Below are 18,150 nucleotides of genomic sequence, written 5' to 3'. Positions count from 1 at the left end.
CGGCGCAGCCAAATAAATAAAAATTTAAAAAACAGTTAATTGTGAAACATCCATTGATAGAGGAATGGATAAACGAAATGTGGTATACACACACAATGAAATATTAGTCAGCCTTCAAAAGGAAGGAAATTATGCCAGCTGCAACAGGGATGAAACTTCAGGGCATATGCCAGTCACAAACAAATATTGTATGATTCCACTTCTAACGGGTCCCTAGAGTAGTCAAATTCAGAGACAGAAAGTAAAATTGTGGGTGGGAGGGGGATGAGGAATTATTGTTTGATGAGTACAGAGTGTCAGTTTTAGGAGATGAAAAAGCTATGGAGATGGATGGTGGTGATGGATACACAACAGTGGGAAATGTGCTTAATGCCACTGTACACTTAAAACTGGTTAAGATGGTAAACTTTGATATTGTATTTTACCACAATAAAAAAATTGTGGGTAATCGGGAGAACGTGGTCTTCCTAAAGGAAGGGTAGAAAATAGTTGCAAATAAAGGCTGCTAATAGCATATGAAGATGCCAACTGATCAGAGGTTGCTTCATCTGGCTAGAACTCGAATGACTTTAAGAATGCTTCAACAGGGCCGCCCTCTGGGAAGAGGGAAGAACAGCGAGGAAAGCGACTTGTTTGGTTCCGCGTGGTTTTCCTTACAAGACCCCTCCCAGAAGTGGCCGGTTGACACCGGGTCACCTCCGTAGGCCCCGCCCTCTTCTAGGCCCCGCCCCGTCCCACCCCTCCTCCTGGGCCCGCCCTCTTTCTGGACCCGCCTCCTCCGCCCCGCCCCGGCGGAGAGCGAAGAGGAAACGCGGGTGACTCTGCAGACGCCGCGTTTGGAAAGGTGTGAAGGGGGCGGGGAGCTCAGGTCGCCCCCAACCCGCCCTCCCTCCCAGCCCCGCCCCCGCCCGACCCGCCGCCCGGCCCGCCGCCCTGGCCTGCGCAGGCCCGCGGCCACTCGCTCCTGAGCGCCGGCTCGGGGCTCCACTGCTCTGGCCTGGGGGCGGAGCCGGCGCGCGGCGTCATGCATATGCATGAGCAGCGCGGCGGCTCCATTGTGCCCTCGGAGCGGGCGGCGGCGAGATGGCGCGGACCGCGGCGGCCCCGGGGCGGCGGGCGGCGCTGAGGGCGGGCTGAGCGCATGGAGCGGCGCGGACCGTGGGCCGCGGCGGCGAGGGGCCTGGCCGGGCCGCTTGGAGGTGAGCGGACCGGGCGGGCAGGTGCGGGCGGCGGGGGCGGCAGGTGCGGCAGGTGCGGGCGGCGGCAGGTGCGGCGTCCCCGGGCCCGGCTCTGCAGCGCCTCGGCGGGGCCCCGGCGGGGCTGGAGCCGGCCCTGCCGCCCACCTGCCGCACCTGCCGCGCGTGCGTCGTGGTCCTGGGCCGACTGGCCCCGTGCGCGCCGAGGCGACCCTTCACCTGAGCCTTTGTTGGGGCTGGCCGGAATCCGGCCGAGCACCCGAGGGGTCTGGGGCAAGAGGCTGACCCGGGCCCTCGCCCAAGCTGGTCCCGCTGCCTCTTCTCCGCGGTGTGGCCTGAAAGCTCACCTTTCGGGCCCCTCCGGGCCGTGCGCGCCGCCGGCACGCGGATGTAAGGTCCGCGGAGATAGGCTCTGGGGCTGGCGACCCTGACCTTCCAGCCCCCAGCCGTGCTTTTGGTGGAGATACCCTGTTCCCAACAGGACATATTGAAGTCAGGCGGGAGGGTGTCCTGCCCCCCGGCGTGTCTTGCCTTAGCCTCCCGCATCTGTTCCCCGCTGCCCTGTACCCCCCACCGCGCTACCCTGCTACCCCTGCCCTGCTCTTCCGGACCTTCCCCACCTTCCCCCCTGACCTGCTCTCCTACAGCCTGCTCCCCATACGCTCTTCCCGGTAGTTGCAGAATATCCATGGTGATGTCTTTAAGTCCTTCGTATAATATTATCTCAGAAGATTTCACAGGGAAATACACAGAACATGTGACTCGATCTGTAAGACAGTTGATAGGGCGAACACAGACTCACCCACCAAATCCTGTCATACTAGAACCAGAGAGCTTCCGTTGAAGAAGCTTGAGAGAGGTAACAGGATAAGTGAAGGAATCTCAGCCTCACCCCGTGAGTACTGGCCTTGGGGACTTGTCACACCCAGAGGGTGGCTCTTGGCTGGGAAGAGAAAGGTGAGATGATGAATGACAGATTCAGAGCCACTCGTGAAAGACTGGTAGGGTGTGCGCCGGGGAGGATTCCTGATCATTGGATTGATCGCCAAGGGCAGCCAGGCCTCCCCATGGAGTGTCCACTAGCGCTTGGGTCCAGGATGGGATCGGGGGCTGATGACTTAAAGGTGGTCACGTGTTCTCCCTTTTCCTAGTCCTAGAGTGGCCACCACGTACCTATTTTACACATTGTAAACTGAGGCCCAGAAGAGTGCAACCCTTCAACTGTTCTCTGAAATGACCCACACCTGGGCCATTCAGAAATGCTCATTCCTGGGCATTTTGGATGAACTCTTTTTTTTAAATTTATTTATTTTATTTATTTTGGCTGTGTTAGGTCTTCGTTGCTGAGTGCGGGCTTTCTCTAGTTGCTGCAAGTGGGGGCTACTCTTTATTGCAGTATGCGGGCTTCTCATTGCGGTGGCTTCTCTCGCTGTGCAGCACTGGCTCTAGGCGCGCCAGCTTCAGTAGTTGCAGCACGCGGGCTCAGTAGTTGTGGCACACGGGCTTCGTTGCTTTGCGGCATGTGGGATCTTCCCGGACCAGGGCTCAACCCGTGTCCCTTGCATTGGCAGGAGGATTCGCAACCACTGTGCCACCAGGGAAGCCCCTGGATGAACTCTTAACACTTATGCTAGTCAGTGTGTGGTCTCCCAAGTAGAGGGGCAGGACTTTGAGCCACTGGAGCATGTGAGCCCCCCCCATGGTGTCCTGCGATGCTCGAGCTATCATTCTCCGTTCTCTGAGCGTGTCTGGTGTTCCTCTGGCTGGGGCCCGTCACTGGAACCTTGGGAACTGTGGGCCCCCTGCTGCGGGGGGAGGCAGCGAGTCCCTGCCCTCCTGGGGTCGGGTGGTGTGTCGCGGGGCCTGCTGCTCCTGGGTGACTAGGCCGGGGTAACGGAGCAGAGATAGAAGAGGGCGGGCCCATGTTAATTAATGTCTGCCTTTGGAGACTGTGGTGCAGGCGCTGTGAGGTCCTGGGGAAGAAGGGTCTGGGTAGTGAGCTGTCTGTAGCTCTTTTTCGGGAGGAAGATGTAATCTGACCCCCAGAAAACCCTGTGGCCTTCTAGACTGACCTCAAGCCAGGACGTTCTGCCGAGGTCCTGGCTTCCAGCGAGTGTCCGTGTACAGGGAGAGCCCCCAGCCGGCAGGAAGCACACACACCCAAGCTCTTTCTTACCTCTGCCTCTGAGGCCAGGAGGTGGGAGGAGGGTCTGTGCTCACAGCACGCCTCTCCCTTTGTCAGGAGCAGAGGGTCACGGGGTCCCTGACCTGGAGAGTTTGGGGCTTCTCAGGGAGGAGACCAGACTTGGTTCAGGAGCTTGGCAGGAAGTCAGGAAGTCACTGCCCCCGCACAGAAAGCTCAGGGGGAACTGGAAATGTCTGTGGTCTCGTCCACAGCCGTGGGGCTGGAATTCCCCAGAGTCACGTGATGTAGGAAGCTGCCCTGGGCCCCAGGCCAGCACCCTCCACGGGGGGCCCCCCCGCCCTGCACCTGCCCTGTCCCCCTCCTCCCCAGCTCCCCCGGGCTCTCAGATTGTGGTCCGAGTACCAGCAGCGGCAGCACCTGCAGACTTGTTAGAAATGCATGTCTTAGGCCCCACCCCACCCTGCGAACTCAGAGTGGGGCTGAGCAGTCCTAGATTCCAGCAGTGCTCCACCTGCCCTGAGGCTCTGACCCAGGCCGGGGGAGGGGGGTGGGGGGTGGGTGGGTGGGGCCTGTGTTCCCGTCTTCCTCCTGCTTTTCCCTGTCCTTTGCTTCTGGGACAGCAGAGTGGGCCTGGCCAATCCAACGAGCTTTGGGAAAGGATTGCCCTGGGCACCTCTGTGGGGAGAGAGAGCTAGTCGCGGTTGTACATTAAGTAAATTTTTATTTTGAGAGAATTATAGATTTATAAGCAGTTATAAGAAATAACACAAAGAGCTCTGTATCCTTTACTGGCTTTCCCTAGTGGTAACATCTTGCAAAACTGTAGCACAGTATCACAGGAGGGTACTAACTCCATCAATACAGTTGAGATACATGTATTTCCATCCCCACCTTCTTATATTCCCACTCGCTTCCCTTCTCCCCACGTTTAACCCCTGGCAACCACCACTGTGCTCTCCATTTCTATAATTTCGTCATTTCGAGGATGTTATATAAAGGGAATCATACAGTGTGTAACCTTTGGGGACTGGCTTTTTCCACACATCATGATTCTCTGGAGATTCCTGCAGGTTGGTGCCTGTATCAGTAGCTCTTCCTTTTTATGCCTCCAGGCTCACAGTTGGTAAACTCTTCACTGCTAAGGGACATCTGGGTTTCCATTCTTTGCCTATTAGGAATAAAACTGCTGTAAACATTCACGTACAGATTTTTATGTGAACGTAAGTTTACACTTCTCTGAGATACATGTTCAGGAGTGCAGTTGCTGGGTTGTATAGTGGCTGCATGCTTAGTTTTATAAGAAACTACCGAATCGTTTTTCAGAGTGGTTGTACCATTTTATATTCCCACCAGCCATGCACGAGAGATCCAGTTTCTCCTAGCCAGCATTTGGTGGTATCACTATTTCTTATTTTAGCCATGGTGATAGGTGTGTAGTGATACCTCGATGTGGTTTTAATTTGCATTTCTCTGATGGCCAGTGATGTTGAACATCTTTTCATGTGCTTATTTGCCGTCTGTATTTCTTCTTTGGTGAAATGTCTTTTCGTGTCTTTTGCCTGTTTTCTAATTTTTTTTAGCTTTCGCATTTTGAGAATTCTTTATGTACTCTAGATACTAGTCTTTTGTCAGATACGTGGCTTGCAGATACTTCTTCCAGTCTATAGCTTGCGTTTGCATCCTCTTAGCAGGATCTTTCACAGAACAAAAGTTTCCAGTTTTTCCTTTTATGGATCATGCTTTTGGTGTCAAATCTAAGAAAGTGCTTACGGTTTTGTGCCGTACATTTAAATCTGTGACCCACTTCGAGTTAGTTTCTGTATAAGATGTGAAGTTTAGGGGTTTTTTGTTTTGTTTTGTTTTTGTCTTTTGCTTGTGAACGTCCAATAGCTCCAGCACATTTGTTGAAAATGCTGTCCTTCCCCCAGTGCATACTTTTTGCACCTTTGTCAGAAACTCTGTCTGGGTCTGTCTTGGGCTCTCTAGTTTGTCCCATTGACCTGTGTGTCTGTCCCTCTGCCAATACCACAGTCTAGAGCAGCCCGCCTATATTCTAAGTCCTAAAAGCGCTGCATGTTGCTCCAGGCCCCGCTCAGCAGGTTTAGGGGGCGTTTCTGGCTGTCAGCAGCGCTCCCCACCCCCAGCCTCCCACTGCAGTGTCACCAACCTGGGGGTTGTCCTCGCTGGGGACAGCCAGCCTTCCCTTGCCTGGCTCAGTGATTCTGGCTCCGAGGGCTGAGTCCAGGGGCCCCTGAGCCCTCTGGAGCCACCGGCCTCCTGCTTTCTTGGCCTTTGCTTCCTGGTTGGCATGTGGTCTGGGGCCCGACTCCTCTGGGAGGGGCGTCAGGAAGGAGAGCAGGGCCAGGCGTGAGGTGGGCAGGCACGCCAGCTGCCTCACTCCTCTTGTCTGACCGGTCCATCACCTTCCTCCCAGCCCTGGCTCTGCTGCGATTCTGGGAACCACTCACCCCAGTGCTCTGTGGGAGGCCTTGGGCCCAAGTCACAGCCCCCACTGTATCCCCCACCTGCGCTGGGGCCCTGGTCAGGGACTCGGCCCCCGCGTGCCACCTTCAGGACTGTATTTGCAGAGGACATGATGATATAATCCTGCCTCGCTTGGGCTGCCCTGACGGTGAGGTCCTGGTCAGCGCTCAGGAATGCGAGCCTTGGGGTTGGGTGGGTGGCACTGTGAGTGCTGAGGCGGTGGGATTGAGCCACCAGAAGTTAGCTTGCCCAGGTGGTGTGTGCGTGCGCGTGAGGCCTTGCAGCCCCTAGAAGGCAGTGGTGCTCTAGGTTGGAACCTCGACCCAGAGAAGGCAGACAGGGGCGTCCCCGGAGACCCCCAGACAGCCACAGCCAGCATGCCTCTGTGGTTAGGCTGGGTGGAGGTGCGCGTGAGAGGTGGCCCTGGCGGTGCCAGCAAGGGCCCTCGGCCTGGTTGGCGGAGGGTTTGCTTGTGGAGGTGTCGGAGGCGTTGGCAGCCAGGAGGGGCAGCCGGCTGCTGCATTGCTCGTTTTCTGAGGTGCTAAGGGGAAGAGAGCCAGCCCCACAGAGTGGGAGGAAGCGGTGCCCCATCCCAGCACGGGCTCACAGGTTCCATGCGTGTCCCCCGGCCATGGCTGCTGTGTCCCCACTGGCCCCTTGCCATGTCTGTTGGGTGCCCACCAACCCTCCGCCCTTTGCGCTGTGTGTGCGTCCCCGCCTTGTTGGGAGCTCACCGTGCGGGTCACCGCGATCTGTGGGGGTCAGTCTTCCCGCCTTGCCCCTGTGCGCACGCCGCCCTTCTGCTGCTCTGGGGAGAAGCCCTGGGGCTGGGGGGCTGCCAGCCAGGGATGGGCTGCTGGCTCCACACCTAGTTCCGGCCCCTGCCTGGCCCCAGGCTGCAGGTTAGCTGACCTGGTGCCGCACCCCCACCCCCACCCCCACCTCCGGCATGCAGAGGCCCCTCCCCATAGTGGGCAGGCCCCAGACCCTGAGCAGGTGACGCCTGCTGTCTGGCACTCCTAGGCCTCTGGCCTTGTCCTCCCCGCCCCCCCTTCGGGGGGGGGGGCGGTGGGGTGGAGGCAGGGGATTCTGGCAGCTGGGTTCTGGATGTCCCCTGGCTTTTATGCGTATCCAGGCTTTCGTGTGGGGGAGGGAGAACGTGGAAAGTTTGGGGGATCAGAAAGTCTGCTTCCAGAACCATTCCGGGGGCTCCAGGTGGCAGGGCCCGGTCAGAAAGGGTCAGTGCTGGCTTCCGGGCTGGGGCTGGGGAGGGCAGAGATCTGCCAGGGTGGGCAGTGCGGGTAGGGCCAATGCCAGGCTTCCCTGAGCCCCCTGAGCGGGCCCCCGGGTCCCCGTCTCACCTGCCCTACCCTTCATCGGTTGGAGCAGAGGAAGGACGGGGCTTGGTGCTGATAGGGGTCTCCCGGCAGCATCTCCACTGACTTCCTTCCCTCCTGTCCCAGCAGCCAGAGCATCTGAGTCCCACGTAAGCACCAGTGAGGACTGCTTCCTGCCACCCACAGACCTGGCCTTAAGGCTGCTCCCAAGCCAATGAACCCCATGAACCCCATGAAACCCGCCCTGCCCCCCGCGCCACACGGGTGAGTGGGGTCTCCTGCTGCCCTCCCCGCTCGGGCCCCAGGACACGGGTGGGTGGTAGAGCGGGACCCCTCTGCTCCCAACCTTCGCTTCTTCCCAGGCGGGGTTCTAGGCACCTGCGGCCTCCTGACCGAGTCTCCCCGCCTGCCCCTCTCCTTGTAGTGATGGTCCATTCGCTTATGAGGCGGTGCCTTGGCAACAGAGTGCCACTCAGCCAGCAGGATCGCTGTCCGTGGTCACAACCGTGTGGGGAGTCGGCAACGCGGCGCAGAGCCAGGTGAGCCCACACCTGGGCCCCGCCCCGAGGGGCGCCAGAGCCCCCCTCAGATCTCGGAGAAGTGGAGCCAGGGTTTCCTGAGTCTCCCACGTCCTCAGAGACCAGTTCTTCCACACGTGGCGTGGGATCTCCTCCTCCTGTCTTCACCTGGCCTCCACACCCCACCTGTGAGCAGCTGCCCCCCCCACTGGACCACCCTCCCCTCTGCCCCCACCTCCACCTCCTCACCTGCCCAGCCTCTCCTTTCCAGCAATTTAGAACCACGGCATGAAGCAAGTTGTTTGGATGGTGTCCTTTGGTGATTCTTGCTTCCTTGTAGGTTTTGGGGAACCCTATGGGCCCCGCAGGGAGCCCCCCCGGCAGCTCCATGATGCCCGGCATGGCAGGCGGCAGCTCTGCCCTGAACTCCCCGCAGTGCCTGGGACAGCAGGCGTTCGGTGAGGGTGGTGCCAACAAGGGCTACGTGCAGCAAGGGGTGTATGGCCGCGGGGGCTACCCCGGGGGCCCCGGCTTCACCGCTGGGTAAGCAGGACCGCTCCCCTGGCAGGCGTGCTAGGAGCCCTCTGGGGGCGACACTGCTAACTTGCTGGGCGCCTGGGAGCTGTGTGACACTGATGTGTTGAACGTTGCATCTCTGCGGCTCCTGCCGGCTCCCAAGCTAACAAGGGGGGTGTGTGGGAAAGAATGGGGCTCCCCTCGGGTGCCGTGTACCCCCCGGAAGATGGCAGGGGAGCGCCTCTGAGCTGAGCTGTCTGTCTATTACAGGTATGCGGGCGGCCCGGCGGGGCCGGGGGGCCTGGGCCTTCCCTCACACGCCGCACGGCCCTCCACCGACTTCACTCAAGCAGCGGCGGCTGCTGCCGTGGCTGCTGCTGCCGCCACGGCCACAGCCACGGCCACGGCCACCGTGGCCGCCCTCCAGGAGAAGCAGAGCCAGGAGCTGAGCCAGTACGGAGCGGTGAGGCCCCGCAGCTCCTCCTGTGCGGCCCGTGTGCGTTGGTGCAGAAGGCAGGGTCTTGTCAGGCAGCCAGGATTGAGGCCCTGGGGACACGCACGCTGTGTGCCGGGGCCGATGAAGATGAGGCGGGAAAGGAGTAGGGAGCTGAGGGGAGAGAACCCAGGCCGGGGAGGGGGCGAGGGGGAGCCCGCCTGCAGGGGATGGGCACAAGGCTGGCGCCCACAGCGGTGGGTAAGGCCTGGATGGTTCCTCTCCTCTTTTCCCAGATGGGGGCCGGACAGTCTTTTAACAGCCAGTTCCTGCAGCACGGCGGTCCCCGGGGGCCCAGTGTCCCCAGCAGCATGAACCCTGCCAGCGTGGGAGGGCTGATGGGCCCCTCCGGCATGAGCCCCATGGGCATGAACCCCACCCGGGCAGCGGGCCTAGCGCCCCTATATGCAGGGCAGCGCCTGCCCCAGCACGGGTACCCTGGGCCCCCCCAGGCCCAGCCCTTGCCCCGACAGGGCGTCAAGAGAGCCTACTCCAGTGAGGTGAGTGGTCAGGCCCCCCACCCCGAGTGCCCTCAGAGCCGTTGTGTGGAGGGAGAGTCGGCTGTGCCTGATAGGGTGGGTACTGCCCTCCCTCCCCGGGAACGGGCTTCCCCAGCACCTCTTCTCCTGGCCATTTTGCCTCTTTCCTCCTTCAGGTGTATCCTGGGCAACAGTACCTGCCAGGAGGCCAGTACACGCCCGCCGCCACCCAGTACGCGCCTGGCCCCGGGCAGCCCCCCGCCCCGTCCTCCTACCCTGGGCACAGGCTGCCCCTGCAGCAGGGTGCGGGCCAGTCCCTGTCCACCCCCAGCCCCGCGGGACTGCACTACAAGGTAGGGCCGCTTCTCCCGGGCCTCTGCAGCCCCTGCTGGCCCACGCCAAGCCCTGTGGGACACAGGCGGACCTTGAGGCAGCCGGGGCTGGCGAGTGGGCTCGCGTGTGCTTGGGTGGCCAAGCAGCCAGGAGCTTCCTGGGGGCTCTGATCAGCGTAGGGCAGCTCCCAGGAGGGGAGTCCAGGTACGAAAGGCCCCTCTGTGAGATTCAGTGTATGGAGCAGTAGGCAGGCACCCACGCCACCTGCGTGTCCTTCAGGGACAGTGTCCCCATCTCCTCTGCTTGCTGCAGAGAAGCCCAGCAAGGGGACAGGCCAGAGGGGCCAGGAGCTCTTGAGGGGAGGGGCCCGAGCGATGAGAGTGCCGCTGGAGGGCGGACAGGAGGTGTGTGTACCTGTGTCCTTTCAGCCTCTCTGTGGCTTCCTCGTAAACCCCTCTGATGCGTGGGGTCAGCTCTTTTTCTGTAGTGGTCGTTCTTAAAATTAGGAAATCAGCACGTGCTCCCTGTAGATTATTTAGAAGACACAAAAAGTGTATAAAGAAGAAAGAAGCCAACACCCGTGTGTGTGGTGGGCCCCCCTGTCCCCAGCCCTCTCCTAGGGTCAAGTCCAGGACCCTGTGAGCGCTCAGGGGCAGGCGGCAGTCCCAGGCACACGCGGTTTTCTCTCCTGCAGCCCGCAGAGCAGTTCAGCGGGCAGGGTGCCCGCTTCAACGGGGGGAGCGCCAGCTACAGCCAGCCCGGCCTGAGTGGGGTATGGGCGGTGGGAGGCCCATAGGGTGGGCGCCTGGAGAGAGGGCGCCCAGGCAGGAGGAGGCGTGGACTCCCTGCCCGTTCCTGGTCTGACCATTCCCATTGGGCGCTCCAAGAACAAACTCTACCCCTACACCACTCCACCTTGACTGTTTGCTCAACCCCACAGCCCGCCCGTTCCATCCCCGGCTACCCCAGCTCCCCACTGCCAGGGAGCCCCACGCCGCCCATGACCCCCGGCAGCAGCATCCCCTACATGTCCACCAGCCAGGAGGTCAAGTCGCCCTTCCTGCCCGACCTCAAGCCCGGCGTGAGCAGCTTGCACCCGTCACCACCCGGTGAGTGAGGTCTGCTCTCGGGACAGATGGGCAGGGCTCCAGACAGTCCTGCAGGGACCTTGGCGGGGGTGGGGGGCCTTCACCTTCATTTTCTATTAATGGACCTCTTTGCAAATCCATTTGAAGCATCCATCTCCTCTGTAGGAAAATAGCCATGTGCACAGTTTTGTGTATGGTTTCAGGGGCCCCCTGAAGCCCACTTCTGGTTAAGAACTCCTGCTTTCTGGGAGACCACTGCAGCAGCAGTTGGGGGTCCTAAAACCCTAGCTTGAGCACTAGGGTGACAGCAGGTGGCCTGTTCGCACCTCTTCTGCCTCCTACCCCCTCTGAAAGCACCAGAGACGCCATTTTTTTGGGTTGGTGGGGCATGTTCTCTGGTCATGATTCAGGGATCATTCTTGGGGCTCCTACTGGAGCAGGACAGAATGGCGGGACACCAAGATCTGTTCCCGTTGGAGGTGGAGGCCGAGCCCAGGGTCCCGGGAGAGATGCTGCCCAAACCCCAGCCCCATGGCAGGGGAGGAGGGGCCACAGCCCCCGCGATGGGGCGGGAGCAGGCCGCTTGGCCTGGTGGCCATCCTGTAGGTGGCCTGCTCACACCGGCATGGCCTGCTTCCAGGCAGTGGCCCCTGTGACGAGCTGCGGCTGACTTTCCCCGTGCGGGACGGGGTGGTCCTGGAGCCCTTCCGCCTGCAGCACAACCTGGCCGTGAGCAATCACGCTTTCCAGCTCCGTGACTCCGTCTACAAGACCCTGATGCTGAGGTGAGTGGGCGCCTGCCCCCAGCTTGCAGCCCCTCGCACCGCCCCCTCGCTCTCAGCATCCATCCTTCCCATGCAGGCCGGACCTGGAGCTGCAGTTCAAGTGCTACCACCACGAGGACCGGCAGATGAACACCAACTGGCCGGCCTCGGTGCAGGTCAGCGTCAACGCCACCCCGCTCACCATCGAGCGTGGCGACAACAAGACCTCCCACAAGCCCCTCTACCTGAAGCACGTGTGCCAGCCGGGCCGCAACACCATCCAGATCACCGTCACAGCCTGCTGCTGCGTGAGTGCCCTCCGCGGGGCTGGGTTGGGGGCGTCATGGCTAGAGAAAAAGGCACTGGCTCTCCTCCTTCCCATCCTGGGCCTTGTAAGTAAAGGATCTCAAATAAAAATGCCCTTGCTGCTTTCGGGTTAGGTTCAGTGACTAAATTTGATGCTCATGTTAATTATGTAAGGGAAACTAGCTGAGCCTGCCTCTTTCCTGGAGGAAGCTCACAGGGTCCTGAGTCTCAGCTGACCCTGAGTCTTTGTTAAGGAGTCATTCAGGTTCCAGCAGGCTCCGGATCCAGGACTAGAAGAGGCAGGATGCACTTAGCTGCACAGCACTGATCAGCCCGGGTGGGAGGGGGCAGAGGCGGGCAGCCCCGATGCAGTTCTGGGATGTTTTCACTTGGACCAGCGTGGATAAAGGTGGATGCTGTAGGCAGGGCACATTCAGGGGCCTCTCAGATAATTGTGTTCCGACAGAGAGGCCGTGGTTGGTGCAGACACACAGTGAGCTTTCCAGATAGGTGTGGGCCTGGTCCCCTGGGCTCCCCGGGGAGGGGCAGCAGGTGGCCTGCCTGTGCGTTAGCCACAAGAGGAGAACGGGCCTGCGCTGCGCCTCCCCGGGCCACGTCCCACTGACCGGGTCCTCCTGTTGCAGTCCCACCTCTTCGTGCTGCAGCTGGTGCACCGGCCATCCGTCCGCTCGGTGCTGCAGGGTCTCCTCAAGAAGCGCCTCCTGCCCGCCGAGCACTGCATCACCAAGAGTGAGTGGCCCTTGTGTTCCTCGGCCCCAGGCAGCCGGCCCCATGACAGACAAGGCTGCCTTCTCTGGGGCGGGGGCTGTGTGCCGAGAGCAGCAGTCAGCCCTGGAACGCCCCTCGGAGGTGCTGAGCCAGCAGTGGTCGGGTCCCGCTTGGCGGCCCTCACCCACGTCCTCCTTTCCCCTGTCGATGTCAGTAAAGCGGAACTTCAGCAGCGGCACCATCCCTGGCACCCCTGGGCCCAACGGAGAGGACGGGGTGGAGCAGACGGCCATCAAGGTGTCTCTCAAGTGCCCCATCACCTTCCGCAGGATCCAGCTCCCTGCCCGAGGCCATGACTGTCGCCACATTCAGGTAGGTGGCCACTGCAGAGCTTTGCCAGAACTTCCGTTGCCCTTTAACTGTCTTCAGCGGGAGTGGCCTCTGAGCACCTCGGCTGGCAGGTGACAGGACAGGCCGGCCAGTGGGCAGGTGGCCTGGCTCCCCTGCCTTCTCCCCTCAGACTGGGCTTTTGTTTCTTCTAACATTATTCTAAGCGTAACAGCCGTTTCACTGCGTTCTTGGGGCTCCGATTTTAAACGGCATCCTGGATGCAGGGCGCTGTCCTCTCCCCGCCCTGCCCCCAGGAGCAGCGCCTTTGTTTGTCTCTGCAGAAACGCTCTGCGTGCAGACAAGTACGTGCACACACACCCTCCACCCCCCCGCCCACCTTTTGGTTACATAAGCGGTAAACATCGCTCTGCATCATGTTTTTCCTCCACACCACGTCCTGGAAGTCATTCCCTGACTGGGCAGAGCTGCCCAGTTCTTGATTTGGCCACATGTCATTCCCAGGGAGGGCTGCGTAGGCTGTCCCGTCTCCTACATCTGTTAGGATGATGCCGTGGTAAAAGCCTGGGAGCCGAGCCTCTCACACAGGCAGTAAATAAGCCCCAAGTTCCTGAAACCACAGAGCATGGCCGGGTTGCCCCGGCCCCAGTGTGAGGAACTGTCTCGCCCTTTCTCTGCAGTGCTTTGACCTGGAGTCCTATTTACAGCTCAACTGTGAGCGAGGGACCTGGAGGTGCCCCGTGTGCAAGTGAGTGTGTCAGAGACGGTCCCCACGGCTCTGGGGGCGGGTGGCACTTCCTCTGAGGCTGTTAATGGGCATTTCCTTCCACAAGTCAGGTGTGGGGCTCACAGCACAGGCTAGGAGGGATGGAGTGGCTCAGGGCAGTGACGTCACGCAGGGTTACCTCACACCGGGGGCTGAGACATGACAGGGCCTGTGCCCGGGAAGAGGTTGGGCCAGCCCTCTGAGCTGTGTGTCCCCTTGGTTTTCTACAGCAAGACGGCATTGCTGGAGGGCCTGGAGGTGGACCAGTACATGCTGGGCATCCTCATTTACATTCAGAAGTGAGTCTCCTTTCCTGCAACCCCAGCATCTTTGGTCAGCAGAGGGCAGCCCTGGGACAGGTGGGGAGATACCCCATGCTGATCCAGCGTGGAGCGGGCTCGACTCCAGGCCGTGGACGGAATCCACATCCGACCCAGGCCCGCAGCCCACAAGCACGTGGAATGTGCTGGGTGGCCACAAGCATTTGAGTGGGAGGTCTGCCTAAAAATGGCCCAGGGCCAGGAGAGGCAGCAGGATAGGTGGTGACCAGCCCTGCATGTCCCCGCCCAGCTCTGACTACGAGGAGATCACCATCGACCCCACGTGCAGCTGGAAGCCAGTGCCTGTGAAGCCTGACGTGCACGTCAAGGAGGAGCCGGACGGGCCGGCGTTGAAGCGCTGCCGCACCGTGAGCCCCGCCCACGTGCTCATGCCCAGCGTGATGGAGATGATCGCTGCCCTGGGCCCTGGGGCCGCGCCCTTCGCCCCCCTCCAGCCCCCCTCAGCCCCGGCTGCCGGCGATTACCCCAGCCAGGGTGAGTACAGGGGGCTTGCCCTAGAAACAGACGGCCCTGGGCAAATGATCCATCCTCTCCCACCAGTCTGCTGCCTGTGGACGTGTCACTCCGAGGGCCGCGAGCCTGGGGGCCTGGTTGGGGACTTGGTGGCATAGGCGCAGCCTCGGCCGAGCCGGCGGGGATGGGCAGCAGGGCCTCCGGCTGCAGCTGCACGTACCTCCCCAGTAGTCTGGAACAAAGGTCTGTGCTGGCACACTTCCATGGACCGGCCCCGTCCGACCACGCGTGCGCGAGTGTCCGGGTGCGGTGGGTCCCATTCCTGTCCCCTCGCAGCCTCCTGGCAGTGTCATCAGCCAGCTCCCCCAGCAGCAATGAGAAGAAATGCCCTTTGCCGAATAGCAAGTTCGTAAAGTCAGACGTTCTCTGGGTGAGCTCAGTGAGTCCTGCCCACGCTGTGGCTGGCCTGTTTCCGTGCTCTACCGGCATGAGCCCCCTGGCTCTCCTCTCTCAGCTTCCAGCTTCCTGGGACCCGGGACGTTCCCCGACTCCTTCCCGCCCACCACGCCCAGCACCCCGACCCTTGCTGAGTTCACCCCGGGGCCCCCCCCTGTCTCCTATCAATCCGACATTCCCAGCAGCCTCCTGACACCGGAGAGATCTGCCCCCTGCCTCCCAGGCCAGGTTAGTGCCAAGGCGGGGGGCTGACGAGCTGTCCACCCGGAGAGCCCCTGGGCCATTTTACTAGGTTCTTCTCTCCTCCTTCAGATGGCACCAGCGGGTCACCTGGACCCGGCCCATAACCCTGGGCCTCCGGGGCTGCACGCCCCCAACCTAGGAGGCCCCCCAGGGCCCCAGCTGCACCATCCAAACCCTCCCCCGGCATCCCGGCAGCCCCTGGGCCCGGTGAATTCGGGTCCCATCGGTGAGCTGGCCTTCAGTGCTGCCACAGGCATGATGGGGCCCCCCGTGTCTGGGGCAGGGGAGGCCCCGGAACCGGGCCTGGACGTGAGTACTGGGCCCCGTGCTGGGGAGCACTTGGAGCCGGGGCTGGGGTGTGGCTTATCTGTCATCCCAGGGTCCACATGCTTCATAGAAGGGAGGACAGTGATACCACCGTGACTTCCAGACGCAGGGAGAGCTGGTCGGGTGACGTCAGCGCTTTTGTTGACGAGTGTGAGGTATCCAGAGTAGCCGTGGGTGATTGTGTCCAGACATCTGGCCCTGGGGACCTGGGTGCCACCGTGGCATGGGCAGAGTCCCCGAGAAGACTTGGCTTGTAGCTGGTGACCCTGGCCTTAGGGTCTGATTTGACCTGTCTGACTCACAGGTGGTATGTGAGCCAGACTCAGTGCAAAAAAGACAGGTGACTGTCTCTTGACCATGGTAAATGAATACAAAGTTCAACGTGAAAAAATGTAGAAAGCACAGCTCAAAGCAGAAAATCCCAGGGAGTGGGATCCCACCTTCTGCATTCGCCCTGTTCACGTCAGGGACCCCTCACGGTCCTGGGTGTCCCATGTTGTCCTTGAACAGCTTGTCACAGGTGATTCCTGGTCACAGAGCAGTCTTTCGCTGGAAGAGCCCCTGTGCAGAGCAGGCTGAGGGGCTCCAGTGCCAGCCTGTGTCGGGGTGAGGGGTGTGCCGCATCCCGGCTGGGGACCCAGGCCCAAAGCTGGCGGGTTTGCTTTGTCCTCAGCTGCTCCCAGAACTGACTAACCCTGACGAGCTGCTGTCCTACCTGGGCCCACCCGACCTCCCCACAAACAGCAATGACGACCTGCTCTCTCTCTTCGAGAACAACTGATCCTGTTGACCACCTGGCCGACGGGGACATGCCCGCAGATGTCACACACCCTCCTCTCCAGCCCGGCCCCCCCGACACCAGCGGCCCTCCCCACACGTACACCTGGAGCCAGGACGCGCCCCGACGCCTGGCCCTGGAGGCTGGAGGCGGCCCTGCACTGGCTGGGAGGGGACCCCTGGGCGGTGGTGCTCGCTGGCCCAGTTTGCAGCTGCAGAACTGTTTTTGATGAGATCCCCAGCCCCGCCCTTGTCCCTGCCCCGTCCGCACCCCACCCATGCTTGTCCAGCCCTGCCTGGTTCATGCACACCTGCTGCCCCTGGCCCCCCGACCCCTGCCTGCTCTCACCGGCCTGCATCTTGTCCACCGTTGACCTTTTTACTTCAATGACCCCTTGGCCGTGGGCCGGTGAGGAGCGGGGCTGCTCTGTCCCGGGGCCCCGTCTCGCCCAGCCTCCTGTGGCAGGGGCTGGGGGTGTCCCTCCTCCCACCAGAGGCTTCAGGCTGACGCTGGGGGTGGGGCCTCTACAGCACAACAGTGTACCTAGCGTAGAAACGCTGACAGATGTAGGGTGGCTAGGCCTCTGTGCAGCCGGGGCTCCTGCCCTGGCCGTGTGCAGACAGCGGTGGGGGGGGGGGGCGGCAAGCTCCCTCCTGCTGGAGGCGGGGCTCGGACTCGGCTCCCCCAAGCTCCCCTTCTCTGTGAAAGTGAAGAATTGGTCTCGCTGTGTTTTTTAAAACCACACCTCTCCCGTGTCCACCCTGGGGCCACGCCAGGTGGGGGAGGAGCCGCCGCACTGCAGGTGCAGGGCCGAGCTGTGTCCCCTGTCCGCCCGTCTCTATTAAAGGACTCCCTCGTGGTGGACCTGGCGAGTCCCTCCTTCCTGCTCCACCTGCGTCCTGTGCCTGGGCGGGGCTCCCTGCTCCAAGCCAAGGCCCAGCTGTTCGCAACCCCGGGTAAATTTCCTTGTCCCTGGAATTTCCCAAGTTGGCTTTGGCAGGAGAGCTGTTTGGTGAAGTGTCACCAGGGCTGGGAGACGCATCTGCCACCACGTCACTGTGTGGGCTTGCCTCAGGCAGGGAGCCAGCTATGGGGCCAGAGGCCTCAGGAGGGGCCGGACCGAGTGCCTTCGTCTGTGTGCTAGCTGCCTGAGCCTCCCCGAGGGCCTTCCTGTCCAGCAGAAAAGGCTTATGTGTCCCTTGGGGGAGGAGGGAGGGCGCCCCCGGACACCTGCCGCGGGGGGAGCGTCTGGTGTGGGCGGGCTCCACGTTGCCCGCTGACATCTTGGAACCCCAGGTGTGGGCCTTCTGTCCCTCTGCAGCCTTGCTTCTGGCTTTTCTGGCTGAGGGAACGGAAGTGGAGAGAGGCTGAGGGAGGAACGGCGCCCCCAGTGCTGCAGGGAGCAAAGAGGCAGGTCCCGGGGTTTGCCCAGAAGCCCAGACCCAGCAGAGCCCACCCCCAGGGGGTGGGGGGCTCCTTTCTGGTGGATGTTAGGCACAGCTGGGAGCGCTGTCCCACTGTATGGGGCAGCTGTGCACCCTTGGCCTGTGATGTGCTGGGTAGAGTGGAGAGATCGGGAGATGGGCTGCTCGGGCTATACCCACAGAGAGGTCGGGAAAGGTCTGAGGGGCGCCTCAGCCCCGACGTCACCGTGGCCACCTCAAACAGTGAGGGATGAAAGCAAGGTGTGGGAGTTCACGCGGTGTGATGCCCTTTTTATAAAGCGCAACACCAGGTCTGCATTTCATGGGATCCGCACATGTGCAACAGGAAGGAAAGCAAGGCGGTCAACACAGTGCTCCCTGTGGGGACAGCACAGGGGTGCGTCTGGGGAGAGTGACAGTGGCAGTGGTGTTCTGACCCTCAAGGGGAGCGGTGGTTTCACGGGTTTTCACCTTATGCTTTGTGTTATATATCCTTACGAACGTACCAAATATGCAACTTAAAAAGCTACCTAGGCCTGACAGACACACACAACACCCAACAACAGCAGAATACACGTTATTTTTAAGTGTATGTGGGACGTTCTCCAGGAGAGACCACACGTTA

General features: G+C 61.1%; 1 protein-coding gene and 1 long non-coding RNA gene across 16 annotated transcripts; one reads left to right on the top strand and one right to left on the bottom strand.

Annotated features, from left to right (window-relative positions):
* Window positions 1-798: 798 nt before the first annotated feature.
* Window positions 799-16,965, top strand: ZMIZ2 (zinc finger MIZ-type containing 2). 13 transcript variants are annotated; one of them, XM_073809521.1, is made up of 19 exons: window positions 1,037-1,199; window positions 7,293-7,427; window positions 7,588-7,702; window positions 8,022-8,224; window positions 8,468-8,660; window positions 8,927-9,190; window positions 9,346-9,522; window positions 10,197-10,274; window positions 10,443-10,611; window positions 11,231-11,375; window positions 11,452-11,662; window positions 12,305-12,410; window positions 12,604-12,761; window positions 13,418-13,485; window positions 13,734-13,802; window positions 14,074-14,318; window positions 14,812-14,981; window positions 15,066-15,305; window positions 15,997-16,965. In XM_073809521.1, exons 2-19 carry the CDS (start codon window positions 7,378-7,380, stop codon window positions 16,102-16,104), a joined length of 2,769 nt encoding a protein of 922 aa, XP_073665622.1. In that variant the 5' UTR covers window positions 1,037-1,199; window positions 7,293-7,377; the 3' UTR covers window positions 16,105-16,965. The 13 variants fall into 13 exon arrangements, 11 of the variants coding, with proteins under 11 accessions (XP_073665620.1, XP_033718724.1, XP_033718725.1 ...); XR_004528046.2 differs by lacking the exon at window positions 10,197-10,274 and having other exon boundaries at window positions 1,034-1,199; window positions 8,468-8,693; window positions 15,066-15,478; XM_033862839.2 differs by lacking the exon at window positions 10,197-10,274 and having other exon boundaries at window positions 1,035-1,199; window positions 8,468-8,693; window positions 15,066-15,222.
* Window positions 4,044-7,310, bottom strand: LOC109550555 (uncharacterized). Of its 3 annotated transcripts, XR_004528050.2 has the most exons (4): window positions 7,188-7,310; window positions 6,561-6,711; window positions 5,510-5,673; window positions 4,044-4,510 (listed from the first exon to the last, which is right to left on the bottom strand). It is a non-coding gene; the product is annotated as an uncharacterized lncRNA (long non-coding RNA). The 3 variants fall into 3 exon arrangements; XR_004528048.2 differs by lacking the exon at window positions 5,510-5,673; XR_004528049.2 differs by lacking the exon at window positions 5,510-5,673 and having other exon boundaries at window positions 6,561-6,707; window positions 7,188-7,301.
* Window positions 16,966-18,150: the final 1,185 nt, after the last annotated feature.

Source organism: Tursiops truncatus, chromosome 9 (assembly GCF_011762595.2).
Source record: "Tursiops truncatus isolate mTurTru1 chromosome 9, mTurTru1.mat.Y, whole genome shotgun sequence".
NCBI classification, from domain to species: Eukaryota; Metazoa; Chordata; class Mammalia; order Artiodactyla; family Delphinidae; genus Tursiops; species Tursiops truncatus.
The sequence above is the reverse complement of the archived record's forward strand: the minus strand, read 5'-3'. Positions and strand labels throughout refer to the sequence as shown.